The 14,472-nt window shown below is 44.4% G+C and overlaps 2 protein-coding genes across 7 annotated transcripts in view; one reads left to right on the top strand and one right to left on the bottom strand.

Moving 5' to 3' along the window:
• LOC108053732 (calcium-dependent secretion activator) overlaps positions 1 to 14,472 on the top strand; it is a 210,273-nt gene that overhangs the window by 21,104 nt on the left and 174,697 nt on the right. The gene's annotated exons all lie outside the window — the stretch shown is intronic.
• On the bottom strand, positions 351 to 1,348 carry LOC123037878. Its single transcript, XM_044460653.1, has 2 exons — positions 531 to 1,348; positions 351 to 466 (listed from the first exon to the last, which is right to left on the bottom strand). The coding sequence occupies exon 1, from the start codon at positions 1,346 to 1,348 to the stop codon at positions 671 to 673; it is 678 nt and encodes a 225-aa protein (XP_044316588.1). The 3' UTR covers positions 351 to 466; positions 531 to 670.

Raw genomic sequence — 14,472 nt, 5'->3', positions numbered from 1 at the left:
TCCAGTTTGCCCGCCTGGGGTTGGCAAAGCTGACCGGCACAGGTGATACTAGGGACAAAGTTGTCTCTATAAACCTATGATCTGAAAATGAGTGCTCGTTGGAGACAGCCCAGTTTGTGACTGTGTTTATGAGTAAATCTGATGCCAGGGTTAGATCTATGATAGTTTGGCACGTTTTTGTTATAAAAGTAGGGGTATTGCCCCTATTGCAAAGAAATAAATTCGATTTAAGAATGAAGTCGAATAAAGACTCACCTCTGTCGTTGTTGATAGGGCAGCCCCACTGAGTATGGTGGGCATTTGCGTCGCATCCTATCACCAAACCTTTCTTAAGCTCTTCACATTCCTGTACCAGTCCTCTGACTAGCGCGTCTGGGGGTCTACCTTTTCGGAAGCCATGTAGGCCGATAGCATCCTAAAAGAGCCGCTTTGCAGCTCCAGGCTTATTGCTGTGTTGTCTCCGTTGCTGTATTTGTGAAGCAGAAATGTACTAAGATGCCGTTTGGCTAAAATGCAGGTTCGAATTTTACCTTGTTTGGGGTCAAGCATAAGCTTGTAGTCTTTTGTTCCCAGTCCAGCAACCCTGCCTCCTGCTACCCAGGGTTCCTGAACTAAGACCACGTCGGCTTCGCCTTTGGCCAGGCGAAACAAAAGAGCAGCGGACGCTGCTTTACTGTGATGTAGGTTGATCTGCAGGAGTCTTAGCGACATCCCCAGCTGCAACCTCCACCACAGTAACGTCGGCCTCCGAATCGCTCAGCTCCACTTCGTCGATTGCCGGTCCCATCGCTCGCATCTCTCTGCTTAGCGACGAGTCGGTTGAATAGCCGTCCTCCGGCACACCAGGGGCCTCCACTTCCTCCGCAAGCACCTGCTCGGCTGGGTTGCCGGCAGGACTTCCAGAGGAATTAGAGTCCCCTTTATAGATTTTAATGTGTATGGCACTGAACCCATATTTAAGCGTTCCCCGAGCAGCCTCTATGGGAGCGACAGACTCCTTGTTCAGTACCACAATCGCTTGGTTTACGTCTCCTTCGTGCTCCTCCACCTTAACGACTTTCCAGTCTTTTGTGGGGAGATGTGGGTTGCATTCTTGCAACATAAAGAGGATGTCCTCCGGTGATGCGATTGCTGCTGGGAGCCAAATTCTGGCTCGCGGTCTACTGGGGACGTCACACCAATCTAGTGCGACTATGTTCGCCCCTTCGTAGACTGCTCCGAGCTGAGCTACCGCCTGTTTATATAGGTCAGCTGATCGCTGATTATCGCAGGCCACCACTTTTACACTGCCCTGGTACCAGCCCGCGTCCATACAGCAAGGCGCTGAACCGGGCTTCTCGCGTACCATACGCAGGCAAATGAGTGACAGCTTGGACTCAACCGCCTTCCATTTGTTTCTGGGGATCCTGCTCTCCGGATTTCCCCTATCAATGAGTCCAAGTAGGACCCGATCTTTGGTGATCTCGGCAAAGGAGACCGACGGCTGGATCCTCGATCTCTTCGCCGACGGGCCGGGCAGCTCTATGGAGCGTTGCCTCTTCGCCTGAGCACCTTCTTGTTGGGGCTTCTCTTGCCCATAGTTGGGAAACACCGTCCTTGCCCACTCTACCTTCTTTAGCCATTCGGGCGAAGGCGTGGCGACAGTGCTTCTGGCATGTGAGCGCAGGGTTTGGGCGGCAGTCCGTCTCTCTGCGTAAGTAAAATTCTTCTTTGCACCAGCGGGTGACCCGATCGACTTTGCTGCGCCTACCACTGGTTTTGGCGCAGATTAGCACATAGCAGAGGCGTTAGCGACAGTCTTTCTGTCCCCCGTCATCCCTAGTTTGGGATGGGGCCCTTTCTGAGCCCTACTGGTGCTTGCAGTGGAACCATCGTTCGTCTTTGCAGCGCCGGGTTTTTGTGGAGTTCCCGTCTCCGTTTTTATACCCTTGCAGAGGGTATTATAATTTTGGTCAAAAGTGTGCAACGCAGTGAAGGAGACATCTCCGACCCTATAAAGTATATATATTCTTGATCAGGATCACCTCCTGAGTTGATATAGCCATGTCCGTCTGTCCGTCTGTCTGTCCGTCTGTCTGTCCGTCTGTCTGTCCGTCTGTCTGTTTCTACGCGAACTAGTCTCTCAGTTTTAAAGATATCGAATTGAAACTTTGCACACACCCTTCTTTCCTTTGCACGCAGTATATAAGTCGGAACGGCCGGGATCGGCCGACTATATCCTATAGCTGCCATATAACTGAACGATCGGAAATGCCATAACTTTGGTGTTTGTAAAGTTAGGAAGTTGGGATTTCCTATGGGTTTTATATTTGGCTAATCAATCCGACATGCCGAATTTCATAAGGATCGGCCGACTATATCCTATAGCTGCCATATAACTGATTGATCGGAAATGCCATAACTTTGGTGTTTGTAAAGTTAGGAAGTCGGCATTTTCTATGGGTGTTATATTTGGCCAGCCAATCCGACCTACCAAATTTCATAAGGATCGGCCGATTATATCCTATAGCTGCCATATAACTGAACGATTGGAAATGTCATAACTTTGGTGTTTTTAAAGTTAGGAAGTTGGGATTTTTTATGAGTATTAAGAATGCATCATATGAATAATTTTGGAGAATATAATTTACAGAGTATTCTGCAAGGGTATATCAACTTCGGCTCCGCCCGAAGTTAGCTTTCCTTTCTTGTTTTGTTTGTGTTTTTGTGTGTTGTTTCCATAGTTGGTCCCACGAGCTGCGGAGAAGGGGAAAGGTCCGCCAGGGCAGAGATCCGCGTTACCCGGGTAAGGCGGTAGATAGAACAGGGGGTCGCCATCTCCCTGAGCCCACCGTTTGAGACTGGGCTAGTTGTTGATCCGGGCCCCCAGCCAGGCTGACTCTTGGCACGGTCCGGATTACACCGTAGTCCGGCCCGGAGTGAGATGTTGTTTGGGAGAGGAAGTGGGTAGGTGGTGTGTGGGGGATATTGGGTTTGTGTAAAGCAACTGTTTAGATGCGGCTGAACAAATCGCATCGTCGGTACTGCCTCGTTGCAAGATACCCGCTGGTTGTCCGGGACTGCTTATTTGCTGGGGTTTCCGTCCACGATTCCGTGTTTGATTTCCACCGCCAGCTTATTCGCAGCTGGCCTCGAGTGAGGTCGTCCGCTATCCGCAACCTGCGACCCGCTCGGTCGCCCCAGCTAGGCGGCTTCAGAACCATCTCACAAGTTCCTCAGACCAAATATAAAACCCATAGGAAATCGCAGCTTCCTAGCTTTGCAAACACCAAAGTTATGGCATTTCCGATCAATCAGTTGTATGGCAGCTATAGGATATAGTCGGCCGATCCCGGCCGTTCCGACATATATACTGCGTGCAAAGGAAAGAAGGGTGTGTGCAAAGTTTGAATTCGATATCTTTAAAACTGAGAGACTAGTTCGCGTAGAAACAGACAGACGGACAGACAGACGGACAGACGGACATGGCTATATCAACTCAGGAGGTGATCCTGATCAAGAATATATATACTTTATAGGGTCGGAGATGTCTCCTTCACTGCGTTGCACACTTTTGACCAAAATTATTATACCCTCTGCAAGGGTATAAAAATGTTCCTAACAGTCGTCTTCTACATCAATTTCTATTGAAAACGGATTTTCAAAGTCAGAATTTGAATCACTATCATTATTGCTAGCATCAAAATCGGGAACATTGTTATTATTGTTCATGTTACAAGAATATAGCAAGGTGATTCCAAAAGTTCGATTACGTCTGCTGGTAGGGGTAGTTTATTTTGGTGACCCAATCTTTTTGTTAAATAGATGCTTGACACAAGAGGATCTGAGGAATCCATTGCTCTGTGGAAAACGTCTGCCATGTTGTTCTGCCGTGTACTCTATCGAGCATGTAACCTCCTGTCACTCTTATAGTATTTGTAGCGAGCCTCTGAGGCGTTCTCGCCGAGAACACCTAATGGAAGGATTGATGCTTCTACTATTGGTATCCGTGCATTAACACTTTATGGACTGTTGCTGACATTGGAAACCATGGATACAAGGACATACATAGTGATATGGTTTTCTGACAATATTTTTAAAATTTTGTTGGATCAATTGGTAGGTGGCAAGAAATTGAAATTAAAATATTGTCAAAATATGCAATGAGAAATTCATCAAGACCTAAGAATTTAGCTAGTAGCTTAGGTTGCGCAATCGCCCTCCTTGCTGCAATGCAGCTACAATATGTGGGATTTATACATATCGTTGCAAAATGGAGCAAAAAACCTTAATAAAATTAGTTTATATACACTTTGCACTTTAATGACAGATAGTTACTTTTTGGCACAAGTTGGCACAAAATTTGTTATAATCCACAACAGACGGGTTAGCAGGTTAGCTTTTTTCTACTCTTGGACAACACAAATAAACGCACACAAAGAACACATTATCAAACATGAACAAAGTCTTTTTTAATACAAATATTCTACATACCTTTGTCTTTCGTTTCCATAATTTTAGTGAAAATTGCTTAAACCACAACAATGTTGGCACGCTCGCAAGTAAACAAAATCTTTCCCGCGCTTTTTAGTTTTGCACGCATGCAATCAGACAACTGACTTTGAAGGGCTGCCAAAATTTCAGGGATGCATTAAAACAATTAAAATATTTTGATTCATTTTAGTCAAAGTATATACTATTCAAATTTTTTTATTAAAATATGTTTACTTGCTATGAAAAATTGGAATTTTCGTCGAAAAATTGGCTCGCTGGCCCAATGTGCAGTGGTCGGGGTTCGGCCACCAGGCCATCCTTTGTGGTCGTGCCTGCCGTCAGTCTGCACATCAGTGGTTTGAGGCGGATTGGCGCTGTCCGTACCCGCACTTCAGCCCCCGCTGGTCTGGCCGCTATTAGTTGCGCTACCCTTTTTGCCTCCTGCAGCTGCTTGCACTCCTCCTTGAACTTCTTGCTTGACTGTTGGAATTTGTCCATGTTGTTGTTGTGTCCTGAAAAGAGTAAGACGTCACATGAGTTACCCGCTGCCTCTCAATTATTAAGGGGTGTTAGTGCCTGGTTAGTTTGAATATATATTTTTAAGTCGCCAATATATGCACGTTTCGATTTCTTGGTTTTTGGATCTTTTAGTCTAACTACCACCGGTGAACAGAAGTTGTCTACTACCCACGGCCCGTCGCTAGTTTGGCGATAGTTTCGCGTTAAACTTTTTTTTTCGGACGTTGATGCACTATGATCAGCGCAAACAAGTGGCCCTTACGACACCAAGCAGTGCTTGTTACGCGCGGAGCCTAATAGGCGCAAAAACGAGATCGCGAGAAGTTAAAAGCACAATGTAGAAGCGGACAGACTAAGATTACAAATACGTACGAGACTAATACTAATACTAATTTTGTGCTAGGTAAGATAAAATTAATGATTTTAGGCTTGGCAAAGAGTCGGTAGTAGAAATAATGTGGTATAGTCTATTATAGTCGTTACACAGTACTCTAAACGGTTCATGCATATCAAAGTTAGATCTACAAATATTTAATGTAAGAGGAACATAGTTCCTGGTAATTCTATTAGGCACGGAGAAGCTTATGCGACCCAGTAACTCGGGACTCTCCACATCCCCGTGAATAAGTTTATAGATAAAAGTTGTGCCAAGCATCGTTCTACGGTTTACTAAGGATGGTAGATTAATTAGGAGAAGTCTACTAGAGTAGGATGGTAAAATAAGGCTTGCATTCCAGTTAAGGCCCCGTAGAGCAAATAATAAAAAGTTCTTTTGCACAGACTCTATCCGGTCTATATGTACACCATACTGAGGACTCCAAACTGCAGAACAGTACTCCAGGATTGGACGGACTAGTGAAATGAAGAGAGTCTTTGTAACATAGGGATCATCGAATTCCTTTGACCACCTTTTAATAAATCCAAGTACTCCCCTGGCCTTATTCACCATAGAAGTAATATGGTCACAAAACTTAAGTTTAGGGTCAAGGAGGACGCCAAGGTCATCAACATGCGTAATTTTAGACAACGCGCAACCACCCAGCGTATACGTTGCATATTGTGGGTTCACCCGAAAAAATGTCATTACTTTGCACTTAGCGCTATTTAAATCCAAAAGATTTTCACAACACCATGTTTGAAAAGCGTTTAGGTCAGATTGTAAGTCTGAACTGCTAGAAATTTCGTTATATTGCAGGCATAACTTAACGTCATCTGCGTACATAAGGACACTCGACTTTGTCAAGACTAGAGGGAGATCGTTTATAAATAAAGTAAAAAGAAGTGGGCCAAGGTGGCTTCCTTGTGGGACGCCTGAAGTAACTCGGATCAAATCAGAGATCGAGTTTTTAAAGAGGACTCGTTGAGTCCTACCACTCAGATAACTTGAGATCCATGTTAGAAGATCACATGGAAACCCTAATAAGTCTAGCTTTAATACAAGTAGCGAGTGATTTACTGAATCAAACGCTTTACTAAAGTCAGTGTAAACTACGTCAGTCTGCATGTTCTTTCTAAAGCCATTTATTACAAAAGACGTTAGCTCCAAGAGGTTTGTCGTCGTAGATCTTCGCCTTATAAATCCATGTTGACATGGAGATATAATAGATCTACAAAGATGTTGCAAATGGGGTGTAATTGTGTTTTCGAAAAGCTTTGGGATGGCGGATAATTTGGATATGCCTCTGTAATTACTTGTATTGCATTTATTTCCTTTCTTATGAAGGGGAATGACAAATGACTCCTTTCAAATAAGTGGGAAATGAGATGTTTTTAAAGACAAGGTAAACAATTTGTACAGAGGTCTACACAGAGTTTCAGCACAGTACCTCAGCACGCAGCCTGGAACTCCGTCCGGACCCGGTGAATAGACAGGCTTAACTTTATGAAGATCCAAAAGAAGGGAGCTTTCGCTTAACCTCGGACAAAAAATCAAGTTCGACTTGGGTATGGCATTTGAATAAGACGGATTTGGACGGGATGAAACAGAATATGTTGTCTGGAAAAACTGGGCAAATAGATCGGCAATTGCCTGATCAGAATTTGCCGTAGAGTTTTCGAATGATAGTGATGCAGGGTAACAGGCGGATTTACGCTTAGTGTTAACAAAATTATAAAACTGTTTTGGATCTTGTGAAAATTGGACCCTACAACGAGTCAAATAGTTTTTATAACACCGGGCGTTAAGCACGATAAAATTTGACCGAGCCCTTAGGTACCGAGAGAAGGCAGATTGTGAACCGCACATTTTAAATTTATTGAAAAGTCTGGACTTAATATTTTTTAGGTGTGACAACTCTTTATTAAACCATGGAGGTTTATTTGAAATTGACGGATAGTATAACGGAACACACAGATAAAAGAAGGAATTCAATGCATTATAAAAGATATTAACGGCCTTAGCCACGTTAGTGCATGAATAAAATTCGGACCAGTCATAGCCGGATATAAAAGTATTTAAAAGATGAAAGTTTGCCTTACGAAAGCAGCGGATTCGTTTAACCGACTTTTCGGATTTTTTATTCAGCTCTGTTCTTGCGTCTACAGTCAGCTCTAGAGTTGGATGATAAGGATCTTCCGGTTGTGTAAGTGGTGACGTTCTTGATAGGCAAACGCCTTCTGAATTTGAAACAAAACACAAGTCCAGTAAACGTCCTAAGGAGTTCTTAACATGGTTCACTTGGGATAGCGCAATGTCAAGCAAGCCGTCAATAAAGTCATGCTGCGCTAAAGGAAGTAAAATGTTAGAGTTTTCGTCAGGGGACCATGTCGCACTAGGTATATTAAAATCACCTAATACAATTAACTGATCTCGATCCGACAGTTTTTTGGAAATGGACTGAATAACGGAAAGGTGATTTGCTTAAATAGGGAACTCAGATGATGGTGGGATATATGAACAAGTAATATATACAAAACTACCGGGAAACGATAATTTTATACCTAGGAATTCGATGTCATAAAATTCTTCGAAAGTTAGTAATTCAGACGAAAAGGTGGAGTCGACAGCAATCAGGACTCAACCTCCACGTCTGGACTGACGATCAAGCCTATAAATTGTGTACTTACCCGGGAGAATTTCGGAGCTAAGAATATCCGGCCTTAACCAGGTCTCTGTACATACCATAATATTATATGGGAAAGAAAAACTATCCGAATACAATTTAGTCAGCTTACTAAGTAAGCCTCTTGTATTCTGATAGCAAAGAAGAAAAGAGGAGGCTAGTTTTTTGGGACAGAAGAGGATGTGGAGGGCGCTGGGGATGGTTCTTTAATGGTGTTTTCCATTTCCCCTGAACTATTCTTTTTTTCTCTTAGCTTCGTACTCTTTTACAAATATGCCCTCGGGCCAGAAACTGGTGGAACACACAGATGCAAAAAGAGCACAAGGAATACCAATCTTGAATGATGATACTTTCCTAGCATAAGAAAATTTAAATTGTTCGACCTTCAAATCATCAACTTGGATTTTGTTACGGATATAAGCCGTAATATCCAGTGATGAGAGGTCTGGGGCGAGCCGTGAAACAAATACATGTTTAAGCTGGGGCACCCGAACACAAGTAACCGTTTTTGGTACAACACATGCAACCTTTTTTGGTACTACAGAATTTGTATCTGTACTACCAGTATCGGCCGGTAATCCGGACGTTAAGTCTACATGAGGTGTTGGGGCCACTACTTTATTTTGATCGGACAGAGCGGAAGTACCTAGCGGAGCCACATCGATTCCAGCAACTTCGGATACCGAATCACTTTTTGCCCCCGATCTTAGTACCATTTGAGTGGCGCCTAAGATTGGCAGCTGAGCTGGAGTCGAATCGCGGGCAGCAGGTTGCACAGCACCTGCCGTAGAATGCCCACCGACCGCGACTTTTTTGCGCTTTGGGGAATCGGGCTCAGCTAGCATGCGGCTAGTGAGCTGAGATTTAAGCGCCACGAGCAGGTCCGTATTTTTACGGCAGTTCCGGATTAATTCCGTAACACTGCTTTTTGTGAGCCGCCTAATAGTTATTGCCTGGTTCTCGTATACAATGCATTCATCGCAGTAGTAGCGCAGGCCACTCCTCTTATCGATGGCATCACGAACCAGGCCAGAATAGCCAAGACACTTTGCGTGATAAATTTTATCACATGTATGGCAAGGAATACTTTGCTGTCCAGCCGAGATAACTTTCTTGCAATTTTTTAATGAACAGAAAGCCATTTTCGCTGACCACGGACCACTGTGCACTATAGCGGACAAAAAAAATCGAAAGCGCTCAAGAACTTTTTAATGAGAAATCAAGCAGAGCGACAGAGCGGGAGCGAAACACCGAATAACTTTGATGTTAGGCACCACGAAACGATATAGAAACGAAAAGAGAGAGAGAGCGGGATTATTAACCGATTAACTCCGGTATAAAACACCTCTGAGAGATTTGACCGTTGGAATGCGTGCCGTTCCAACAGCGCTCAACGACGAAGAGAAAGACTGAAAAGAGGGGCAATAGAAAACAATAACAACAAACCAGCACCGAATTAAATTATGATAAAAACTTTTTGTTTAGTAAACACAAGTTAATCACGATGCACTCGCGAAGCGAACGGAAAGTTGTTAGAAAACACTTAAAGGTGTAGCTACGATGAAGAGATTTAAGTAAACCCCGGTGGTTTCAATAAGAAAAATTAAAATTCGGAGCGCAAAACAAAAACACGACCGTTCTCTGTGAAGACGGCGTTTAATAGGTAACGTGTTTTGCACCAGACAAGCTGCCCCACACTTGGTTTCCATTCTCTCTTTCGTAGATCGAAATGGAATTTTTGTGTTTTCGCAGCCTCTTCCATATTCTGGATTGCTTCAGTTCTGATCCCTCGTAGTCGTTTCCACCTCGCTGCTACTGTTTCTGTTGCTAGTCCCGATCCTTTAGTAACCTTGTCGAATGAAGCTCCCGGAAGTCGGAGATTCCTTCCATACAGTAATTGTGCTGGACTAAATCCCCGTTGACTCGGATGTGCTGCTGTTATATGCTAGCATTAGCTCTGGCAGATTCTCGTCCCACCTGGTTTGTTCCTCCCCTGCCATTTGTGATATCATGGTTTTGATGGTTCGGTTCGTCCTTTCGGTTGGATTCTGTTGTGGCGTATATGGTGCGGTGAATTGTTGCTGTATTCCCCATTGTTCCATGGCGGTCTTTGTTTTCTTTCCAGTAAACTGGACCCCATTGTCGGATATCAGTGTCTTTGGTGCTCCAACTCTTGCGAGTATCCTTTCCCGAAATAGTTTCAGGAAAGCCTCTGCCGTTGCCTGCCTTACCGCCGCTACTTCGGTCCATTTCGAGAATTTATCGACTATAACTACTAGTGTGGTGTTTCCATGCTTTGTGCGTGGTAGTGGTCCGACAAAGTCTACGCATAAGGTTTCCCATGGTGCTTCGGTGATCTTAGTTAGCTCCAACTCTTGCGAGTATCCTTTCCCGAAATAGTTTCAGGAAAGCCTCTGCCGTTGCCTGCCTTACCGCCGCTACTTCGGTCCATTTCGAGAATTTATCGACTATAACTACTAGTGTGGTGTTTCCATGCTTTGTGCGTGGTAGTGGTCCGACAAAGTCTACGCATAAGGTTTCCCATGGTGCTTCGGTGATCTTAGTTAGCATTTTACCCGCGGATTTTTGTTGTGACAACTTGTATCGTTGGCAGCTCTCGCCTTTACGAATTTTTTGATGTCCATCCGCATTCTGGGCCAAAAATATCTCTCTTAATCCTTTTCGAAGTCTTGAATATTCACAGGTGTCACGCCGTTGTGTTGCAGTGGTTTTCTTGGAGCATCGTTTGAATTTCGATCTTCGAGATGCATAGTTTCCATGGTTGCAGGTCTCTTTCGCTACCGCCTTTTTTGTAGAGTATTTCCCCTTCGATCTTAAATTCCCCGTTGCCTGGGTCCTTTTTTACCTCCTCGTATGCTTCCTTTACCCAATCGGTTTGACTGTTTGCGGTTTTTACTTCCACAGCTGGTACTCTGGACAAGGCGTCTGCTACTGCGTTCAACTTTCCTTTTCGGTATCTGACCTCGAATTGGAATGGTTGTAATCCGAGTGCCCATCTGGCTACCCTCCCTGAGGCGCTTTTTATCGAATTCAACCATTTCAGCGCGAAATGGTCCGTTACCACTACAAATCGGTAGCCCTCCAGGTACATTTTGTATTTATTGATGCTCCAGTAGATTGCTAAGCACTCTTTTTCCATGGCACTATAATTTTGCTCTTCTTTACTCAACTTTCTGCTTGCGTACGAGATCACATGTTCCCCTTCGGCATCCTCCTGGGTTAGTACTGCTCCTATTCCCAAGTCACTTGCATCCGTTTGCAGTTTGAACTGTTTTGTAAAGTCTGGGCAAGCAAGTACCGGAGCTATCGTTTATCCTTTATCCGTTCGAACGCTTCTTGTTGTTGGGTCTACCATTCGATTTTTTTTTTCTTTCTTTACCAGTTCACTACAAGCACTTGCTTTTACGGTGAATCCAGGGATGAATTTCCTGTACCATACCTAAGAAACTGTGTACCTCATTTATGCTTTTCGGTGTTGGTAATTTCCGTATGGCTGCCACCTTTTGTGGGTCCGTTCTGATGCCCTTGACGGTCACGATGTGTCCCAAGTATTTTAACTCGCTTTGGAAAAAATGGCACTTTTCCGCATTTATCTTAAGGTTTGCGTTTTGTAGCCGTCTGAACACCTCCAATAATTTCTCCAAGTGTTATTTTTTGTTCCTTCCAAAGACCACGATGTCGTCCAGGTATCTAATGCTCTTTGGAATGTGGCCGGACCGGTTGTTAGCCCAAATTTGCTGCGCTGAATGGGCCATGTGATGGTTCTATTAATCCCAATGCCAGCAATTCATCTACTTGTTCGTTGATTATCGCTTGTTGCTTTGGGTTTCGGGGTAGTATCTTTGTTTTACTGGCCTATTATCCTTCATGTAAATCTTATGGGTTGTAATATTACTATTTCCATTTATTTCCTCGAATACTTGCCTTTGTTTTTCCAGAAATTTGTTGATCTCCTCCTCCGTTGGTTCCGTTTTGATTGAGGTCTGCCTGGATTCCTCCTCTTCTGGTAACTCATCCGCTTCTGTGATGTCCAATTCCACAGTGCCGCATTGAATCCTTGTCTGTGTCTTCGCCAGAAAGTCCATTCCCAGTAATATTCCTCCTGTTCAAGATTAGAAAATCCAACTCGAATTCTTCTCCGGCGAATTGTATTCTGGCTGTGAAGTCTCCCTCCGATTTTGGGTTTGATCCGTTTGCCATTGTTATTTCTGTCCTCGCTTTCCTCCATCTTCCATGTTTTCTCAACTCATTGTATCTTCTCCTACTGACCACGCAGAAAGTCCATTCCCAGTAATATTCCTCCTGTAACCTGGTTTAAGATTAGATAATCCAACTCGAATTCTTCTCCGACGAATTGTATTCTGGCTGTGAAGTCTCCCTCCGATTTTGGGTTTGATCCGTTTGCCATTGTTATTTCTGTCCTCGCTTTCCTCCATCTTTCATTGTATCTTCTCCTACTGACCACGCTACGTGACGCTCCCGTATCTACTACCAATTTTACTTTTACCGCTCCGATTTTTATTATGGCCAATATCTGGAATCCGTCACACCTTAATTGGTCCCAAGTAGCTGGTAGGTGTTTCTGGTCCTGAGCTACAAGCGTTATCTGCTCGGACCTCCGGCGTTTCCCGTCATGGCTTTGCAACACTTCGTTGTTCTTGTTCCGTTTCTGCCGCATACCTAACAAAACAATCTCGGCGGATTTGTGCACGCTCTTGTGGCATTCCCTGTTCCTCCGCATCTTATGCCGATATCTGATGTTATTGCCTCTATTTCTTCTAATTCTTCGGCTAACTTCAGGAATTCCGTCATTGTTTTGAATCGAGAGTTTTATTTTGCTTCCGCAATTTTTGTAGATACGGTTCAACTTTAATTCTTACGAATACTCTGTGAAGCTCATCAACTTCCTGAGGTTCATTGCGTATTCCCTTGTTAGTTCCGTATCTCGCTGTCGCAGCTGTGCAATGTGTGTTTCTTCCTGTTCCTGGTATCTGGGTGGAAGGAAATATTCCAATAGTTCCTCCTTCAGTTCCTCCCATGTACTTATCTGACTCGGTGTGGTGTTCCACCAGTTTACTGCTACTCCCTCCAGGATGAAGAGCATCGTCTGAATCAGAGCGTCTTTGTCTATCCCGTAGCCTTTGGCCCACTCCTCCATTTTGCTGAGGAATTCTAGGGGATTGGTTGTTCCCTGTTTGCTACCGTGTTGAGTTCCTCTGACGGTGTTTTGCTTTGTTCCGTCGACCCTTTCTCCTTCCTGTGTTTCTCCGTTAGTTATCCTATCCTCCGCCTGATCTTCTCTGTGTGGTCTGGGTTCCTTACGAATGCTGATAATATCTGTCTCAGTTCCTCCACTTTTCCCGTTGCGTCCAATCCGAATTCCTCTGGGTACTCGATCAGATCCGCCTTCGTTGCTAGGTACACCCAGGTCGACATAACTCTCTATCGGCGTCTTCCTCTTAACAACCACTTTAACCTGCTCGGGCGCCAAGTAACGGTCCTGCTGTGCTGAGATAGTTCAACGGTGTCCAGGTGTTCGTTCCAACATGTTTATTTATGTCAGGAGTGGTTGCTGTAAGAGTTGGACCCGGTTTCCAGAGTATGACACGGGAGGGGTTAGGTGAAAATAAAGGGTATTACGTTTATTCAACTTAAATTTTACAGGGTTTTATTTTTGGCCAATCAATCCGACATACCAAATTTCATAACGATCGGCCGACTATATCTTATAGCTGCCATATAACTTAACTATTGGAAATGCCATAACTTTGGTGTTTTTAAAATTAGGAAATTGGGACTTTTAATGAGTATTAAGAATGCATCAAATTAATAATTTTGAAGAATATAATTTACAGAATATTCTGCAAGGGTATACAACTTCGGCTCCGTCCGAAGTTAGCTTTCCTTTCTTGTTCAACTTAAATTTTACAGAGTTTAAGACAAAGATAGTGCGACGAGGCGGGTCCGTACGTCGGCGTTGTCGTCTAGCGTGGTCGTGAGCCGCTACTGGTCGTCCTTCGGTAGTTGCGCAGCGGGTGGCGTCCTTTGGGCGAGAAAGAAGGGCTTTGGTTTGCGCCGGAAAGTATGCCTCGGCCACGTGGCCCCTCTGGACAAGCCCATCATATGTTTCCCCTTACGTCTGGGTAGGTACGTCCCGAGACCACTGAGGTCTGCCAGGGTGACAGAAGGTTTGGAGGCCACCTAGGTCTTCCAGGTGATGAGAGAAAGCTTAGAGGCCACTTAGGTCTTCCAGGCTATGTGAGAAATTTTGGAGGCCACTTCGGTTTTCCAGGTTATGAGACGACGCACCCCACTGTGGGTCTGCGAAGGTTAGCCCGGCGAGCCGAGTGGGACCAGGTGATGAGAGAAAGTTTGGAGGCCACTAAGGTCTTCCAGG

This window comes from Drosophila rhopaloa, unplaced genomic scaffold, assembly GCF_018152115.1.
Source record: "Drosophila rhopaloa isolate 14029-0021.01 unplaced genomic scaffold, ASM1815211v1 contig_203, whole genome shotgun sequence".
Classification (NCBI taxonomy): Eukaryota; Metazoa; Arthropoda; class Insecta; order Diptera; family Drosophilidae; genus Drosophila; species Drosophila rhopaloa.
Note: the sequence above shows the minus strand (reverse complement) of the source record. Positions and strands in the feature narration are given on the sequence as shown.

What these genes read in the sequence shown, in the direction of transcription:
- LOC123037878 (XM_044460653.1), bottom strand. Translation starts at nt 1,348, where the DNA reads ATGGTACGCGAGAAGCCCGGTTCAGCGCCTTGCTGTATGGACGCGGGC.